Here is a 7377-nt window from a genome sequence, read left to right on the forward strand (position 1 = left end):
CCTTAATGGCATTTTTTATATGGGAAAAATGTTAAATATAAATTATTATATAGGTAAACTAAGCTGGATCTATTGTTAGGTTTACAATTTAATGAAATATAATGTGATACAAGTACCAGTTATTTTCTTACTTAATTAAAATGTTATGGTCGAGATTAGGGCAATCTATAATTAATGTGTGTGGGCACAAGTAGCCATCAAAGAATTAATTTGTAACAAATTTTGTATCATATAATATATGGTAACATATGTTCAAATATAATATCTAGACTTGATTAAAATCAAATGCAACAATTTTAACTATATTTTAGTTAAAGATGTTTTTTTTTTTCCTGCATGAACTCTGATATAGTAATTATCAGATTGAAATATAATTTTTTTTTAAAAACTATTGATGAATTAAAATTTTAAAATACTTACCATTTCAAATTTTCTTATAATGATTTAAAAGATAGCATTATTGTGATAAATAGTTAATTTTGTTTAATTATTTGAATATACTAATTGATTTTTTTTAAAAGATGATATTATTATTAAGTCAAACGTATAACTTAACGTAATTAAATTAGACAACAACAATATTTTATTTTTGACTGAAAATTTGGTGGATTTGGTGTTTTGGGGGAAAATGATTTTTTTTTAAAAAAATTGAGTATAAAAATTTCAAAAAGTGAGTTTTTAGATTATTGGTATTATTACAGGAAATTAATATAATACGGATAGAACAATTAGATGATAAACGAACTATAAAAGTAATACGTATAATATTTATCAAATAATATTTGTAAGAGTAAGTCTCTTGTGAAACGGTTTCACGAATTTTTATCTGTAAGACGGGTCAACTCTACCGATATTCACAATAAAAAATAATATTCTTAGCCTAAAAAGTAATATTTTTTCATGGATTACTAAAATAAAAGATTAGACAAACGAAATTGATTAATGACAAAAACTTGTGTGAGACGGTCTCACGGGTCGTATTTGNCTAAAATAAAAGATTAGACAAACGAAATTGATTAATGGCAAAAACTTGTGTGAGACGGTCTCACGGGTCGTATTTGTGAGACGGATCTCTTATTTGGGTCATCCATGAAAAAGTATTACTTTTTACGCTAGGAGTATTACTTTTTATTGTGAATATGGGTAGGGTTGACCCGTCTCACAGATTAAAATCCGTGAGACGGTCTCACATGAGACCCACTCTTGATTAATGAGATCGTCTTACAGGAGTTTTTGTGTATTTGTAAAATGTGGAAAGAGTATGCATGACCAAGAGAAGTTGCGTAACTCGCGTTCGTGCCAAATTTTCAAAGATTAATCTTAGCTTTAAAAAGCCTTAAAAAAAGAAGGAAAAAAAAGTGAACTAAGCCATGTCAAAGTTTTGTTCGACACATTTGATCTTTTTAAGTTACTTAAAATGTACCATTAAATTCGACACGTGTGATAGCCTTGCTCGGACGATCTAAAATTTTGACAAATTGAATGGAAAATATTTAATTGATATTTCTTTAATGGAAAAAGTGTAGATTTTTATTTATTTTGATAAAAGAAGATTGCTTCTACTATTTGTAAAGAGAGTTCGAAATGATCTTCTTCAAAAAAATTTGAATTATATCGTTGATATAATCGTGAGACGATCTCATGGATATATATCCATAAAAATGGTCGATTCAGTCCATATATAAAATGAAAAATAATAATTTGAAGTAGAAAATAAAAATCTATATAAATAGATTTAGTTTGTCTCATATAAAATTGACTCGTAAAACGATTTCATAAGAGTTTTTCTATCATTAGAGAAGATTTAATCATCTATATTTGTTGGAAAAAGGAAATAGAAACATAACACTACGAATATATTGAAAGCCGTGAATGAAATGCGAGTTCCGTAGTCAAGCCAAACCTTGGTTAAAGACTTTTCAAAATATACTTTGAACAAACACAATTACTTGCGTGTATAAATTTTTCAATTGAATACTTTTTTTAAAAATAATAATAAAAATATGTAGATTTTTCAATCGAATACATTTTTTTTAAAAATAATTAATCATAATTGGAGTTAAAATATTATATCCTATGTTTGTTATAAATTCAAATATATAAATATAATAAATATTTGTTTTTCATCAAATAAACTAAATCATAATCGTAAACCGGGTCGTTGCTAATGGGCCCTACCAAACAAGGCGGTAGCATTCATTTTTACTTTCAGCTACGCTGAACATCTTTTATAATTATTTAATGGGCCCATGTATCCGCGAACAGTTTTTGGTGTGTCGGATCGGCCCATTATATTTTAACCCAATAATTAAGATAACCCATCAGTCCATCAAATCATAGCCTTTGTTTAACAATTTATAGCAATTTAGACCCAAGTTAGGGATGACAATGGGTAGGGTATGAGTCGGATTTCATACATCCATCCCCATACCCATTTATTAAATTCATCCTCATCCCCATACCCATACCCATCGGATATTGAATTTCATCCCCATCCCCATACCCATCGGATTATCGGATATCCATACCCTACCCAAATACCCAATTATCATATACNCCTTAAGCTTCAAAATATAGCAACAATAGAGCCTTCACCATTTTACAGTATCCAGCTTAACTAAAATACCTATTTTACCCCATGATATATTTATTTGATTNCAAACATTCTTGAATACACAATCGGAAGTCACAAAACTCCCCAACAAGATGAAGTTTAAGGTTAAAAAAGCAGTAAAATCGACCTGTAAATGTCATCAAGGTAGAACTAGAGAGTGTGCTGTGACTTCTGAGGCAACATAAGATCGAAACAGAAAATGATACACGCACACACATAAACAGATGTTAAGATCAAGATCTAACAGAATTGAGCGACAAGAAACTTCAGCGTCTTTTAAGTAACAAGAAACAGCTTGTTTCATCATCATCAACCTCAAGTTGTTTTCATACCAGGATTTAGTAACAAAAGCTTTGTTCAGGGTATCATGGAATTGTCCCACCAGCTTCCAAGATCTGTCGCTCCAGCTACATATATTAAAGGCAATTACTTTACGATATTGTGGTTTTAGGATACAGGATTTGAAAATAAGTACAGTAAAAAAATTGTTATTAGGTGACATGTTTAGAAAAATATATAGAAAGCAAGCCAATGGATAGGGCATTGAAAGGAAAAAGTGGGGCAGAGGAGAGCATCGACTAGTCATTCCTGGAAGTACGCGATATATAAAATCTGACAAATAAACCACATTATTTAGGAAGTACGCAAGGTTGTGCTTCAATCGATGAATTTGATTTGGAGGAACGGATTTGACTTGAGGAATGATTTAATAGATAAATTTCAAATGACACATATCTCGGGTGGATTTTATTATGGAAAATGCATGACTTGATATTGAGTAGATTCGAAATTCACTTGACTTTTATAAATCAAAGCAAGTCAAGGAAATTGAAAGTCAATGGTTATGAAATCCATCGCTCATTCCATGCACGACCTAAAAGAACACTAGCAAGGGGATATCAAATTGTATGATGTGATCATACAGAACCATAAGGATTCCAAATATTTACCCGAATCATAGTTTCCAGCTTGTTCTTCACAATATAGTACTCATGTTTCACTTGCTGCAAACACTTCAAGCACCTGCACAAAAAGTTACTCGGTCTTACTATGTGACACAAAGATTAATGCATCCTGAAAAAAAGATTGTATTTTGCGAGTCAAACCCCGCATCGATGATAGGTAGACAAGGAAAATAGACTTCTGAACATAGTTACTAGAAATGCAAGCCTTACTTAGGCACATGCATTTCATCAAGCCTAGGTGCATGGTGAAGCATCAGCTTCCCTACAGTGAGACACCCCAACAATATTACCTGTACATTTAGGTTGTGATTAAAAAGTGAAGAGCTTTTTTTTTTGAGTAAAAAGTGCAGAGATTTTAAAGTGCACCAAGAGGGCAGAGCTTTAGAGACACTTAAACGAAAGGCCAAGTGTTGGCTTGTGTCCAGCCACAAGGGCTGAGCCTCAAGCTTATGGTTCTTGACACTTGTGGTGTAGCTGGTAATGGAGGCTGGTACTTTTATGCGGTCCACAGGGCCGTGCAATGGAATGACAGGTATTATTTTTTGTCTATAGCGTTGCTTCAAATAAGATATGATAACACAACATATCAGGATTGTTATGTATTGTAAGCAAAAAAAAAAAAAATGCACATGATTGTTTACATAGGGATCTGGAGTATTTAACAGTTCATACAAAAGTTACCGTGGAGCATATGATTCCAATCAATTTTCCAGTTGAGTTGGTCCATATTAGCAGTTACCACATTGTTTCAGAGAAACATTTTATTCCAATGAGAACAAACAAGACCATAGTCTAATTTTCCACATTGAGTGTAAAAGGGTACTGTCTGATTTTCCAGATTTCGTTTGAGTACTGATAATGTGAACCGCTTGGCCATGAGTAAGGATAAGAATGGATCTAAAAAATTATCCCAAATGCAGAAAGAGGGCGTAGGCAAGGTAACAAGTCAATGACCACTTCATCAATTCAACACTATAATAGAACACTTCGAAAATCAACAATTTCACAACTCTTTCTTGGAATAACTTTCTGACTAATGCATGTAGATTACGAGAAAATGAAAAATGATCACAAAGATGAGCTTACCCATCCAGGTTCTTCTGCTCGCAGAAGCCTCTGAAGGCAACACACATATTCTTCACTCTTTGCGCACCTATACTGTTATTTCGACCAAATATCACATAAAAAGATCAGAAAAGAACAAAACCCAGGAAAACAATTTCTTGAATTGTTCACTCAATGGCCAATCAGGATTGCGACCAGATCTAGTTGCCATGCAAATTGACTGACTAAACCATACCACAAAACATCAAATATAGCAAAAGGATGTACCTGGAACTGCTACCCTTGAACTGATGAACATGGGCATCAATTTGCTTAAAATCCACGACGTGCTGTTGACTACAAAGTCGAAGTCAAAATTAACAGAAAATCGAAAATTAAAACGTCAGTAAAATCGAAATTCCGGATTCCAAAAAAAAAATCATGATAAAAATGAAACTCACAGGGCAGTGGTTAAATTATTCATAAGCTTTTCAGAATCCTCAAAGTAAAGCGAAACCACTTCCACGACAAAATATGGGTTGCCCTCATCTTGCAGCTTCTGCAACTGTACAAACTGATCATCCAAGAATCCCTTTTTCCCACAATAAAAAAATCAAGAAAATGCCAGATTGAATGAATTAGAGGTGCCGCATTAAAAAAATCAGCAAAAATACCAAGAAGCCAATAATTTCTCGGGGGAAAACAGTAAAAAAGATTAATCAAACCAGTGAAAATTCACCTCACGATAGAGGGAAGCAACAAAGTCAACATATCGTCCCCGCAACAGCCCCACATTCTCCATGGCTCCCCAGATTTTTTGCTCTTTCCCGTACCACTCGACTCGACCGGACCCAATGAAAAGTATCTATTTTGTCACTGAAAGGACCGCACTTTTCTTTGAACTAGCAGATCTCTCGATAAGCCTAAGAAATGCAGGCGTTTATGTTAGCATAATTATGGGCAGTTTAAAAGAGGGCTGTATAAAAAACCTAACTTCCCAAAATTAAGATTCTTGGATCTAATTGGATGAGATTATTTCAGAGATGTAATTAATTTTTGAATATTAATTTGTAGATATTTTACTATAATTAAGAATAATTTCGTTCTATAAATTCTTAAAAACTTTAACATTGTATGTTTATTTAATTAGCACGAAATACATTTTGTGAAAATTATATGTACGACCACATGCACCTTCATTTCCATAACATTTTATGCTTATTTATTTCAAAAATAGTCAAGCTTATTAAAAAATTTTTTTAAATATTTATGCACAAAAATTGTTTTCCCCATAAGCGATTCTTTATTTGTTTTTTTGGCAACTATATTAAATTTCTGCGACGTGCCCCAACTTGGGACACTGAAATTTAGTTGTTATCTTCGTTCATATTTCCCACCTAAGAAATGATTTATACAACGAGATGGCTTGAATAAATTTTCGTTTTTGGAATTTTTTAGAATGTTGAAAATGAACTTTCCATTTTAATAAGTAAATGTCAAAAACAGTTTCCGTTTTCCATCAGGCATTAGGTCAATAACGTATTTCACATAATCAACACCCCTACTTACCGCATTCTTCCACCTACAAAATTATTGTTCATGATTTCCTTTTTAAAATTTACTAAAGTACTTATAAAGTGTGAACTAGAGGTACAAATGAACCAATTGATTTGCAAACTTTTCGACTCGATTAGAAAAATATTTGATTTATATTCGAGCTTATAGAATTCGAACCGAACTCGGGCATTTTTTAAATTTTTTTATAGTCGAACTCGCGATTAAATTATTTTGTTCGATAGTTCGCGAGCTGCTTGCAAACTTTAATATTTTATTAATATAATATAATTATATATTAAATAAATAAAATTCGAGCCTTTCGAGACTATTTTCGAGCAATAGTTTGAATAGTTTCTTAACATATTCGAATCTTTCTAACCAATTCGAGATTTAATTCGAACCAAATTCGAATCAAATTTTTAAAAAATTTTGAACTTCGAATCGATCTCAAACTCGAATAAAACTAATGCGAGCCGAATTCGAGTCTTCAAATTTTCATCATATTTTACTCAATTCGATTGTTTACACCTCTATTATTAATGAAATAATAAAATGTGATTAATTCTAAAAACTATCGCATTCATGTCGTGGGATCACACGAAAACTAGCCCTCAAATCAAAATATCATTGTCTTAAAAATGAAACAAAATATAAAATATACATTATAAACTTTATTAAAAATAAAAAAGTACCATCAATAGAGTTGAATAAAAAATATAAATAGAAAAACTATCCAAACAAATAAAAAGCAATATATATATATAAATGTTAAAAGAAAAAATTTACTGTAAAAAGTAAAAATCTCAAACTCACAAAATATATTAAACTACACACTTTATAAAATTGTCTACTCAATTATGTTTTTCTTCACAAATTGAGAGACCTATTTATAAAATTTCTTTGAAAATAATCCAAAAATAAATACATCATCACACACTAATTTTCAATATTTACCACTCTTATTTTCAAGACTCAATCTTTTATTTTCAACAGAACATGTGTTTTAACTTTACTTAAATATTAGCCGTACACTGTATTTAAAAATACACTTACGAAACAAATATTGCAAAAGGTTCATGTGAGATGAAAGTAAAACAACCATGTTTAATGGAGTAACAAAGTTTTTAAATAAAGCAAACCCAAAAAACATTAGATAGTGATCACCCAACTAATCTAATAATATAACGAGATATCCAG

General features: G+C 31.3%; 1 protein-coding gene across 2 annotated transcripts; it reads right to left on the bottom strand.

The window, feature by feature from the left end:
• Positions 1–2719: 2719 nt before the first annotated feature.
• Positions 2720–5583, bottom strand: LOC140989572 (histidine-containing phosphotransfer protein 1-like). Of its 2 annotated transcripts, none has more exons than XM_073458843.1 (6): positions 5363–5583; positions 5085–5188; positions 4912–4980; positions 4666–4737; positions 3565–3637; positions 2720–3021 (listed from the first exon to the last, which is right to left on the bottom strand). In XM_073458843.1, the coding sequence occupies exons 1-6, from the start codon at positions 5423–5425 to the stop codon at positions 2980–2982; spliced, it is 423 nt and encodes a 140-aa protein (XP_073314944.1). In that variant the 5' UTR covers positions 5426–5583; the 3' UTR covers positions 2720–2979. The 2 variants fall into 2 exon arrangements, with proteins under 2 accessions (XP_073314944.1, XP_073314935.1); XM_073458834.1 differs by having other exon boundaries at positions 5085–5215; positions 5363–5577.
• Between the last annotated feature and the right edge of the window lie 1794 nt (positions 5584–7377).

This window comes from Primulina huaijiensis, chromosome 1 (assembly GCF_012295235.1).
Source record: "Primulina huaijiensis isolate GDHJ02 chromosome 1, ASM1229523v2, whole genome shotgun sequence".
In the NCBI taxonomy this organism is placed as follows: domain Eukaryota; kingdom Viridiplantae; phylum Streptophyta; class Magnoliopsida; order Lamiales; family Gesneriaceae; genus Primulina; species Primulina huaijiensis.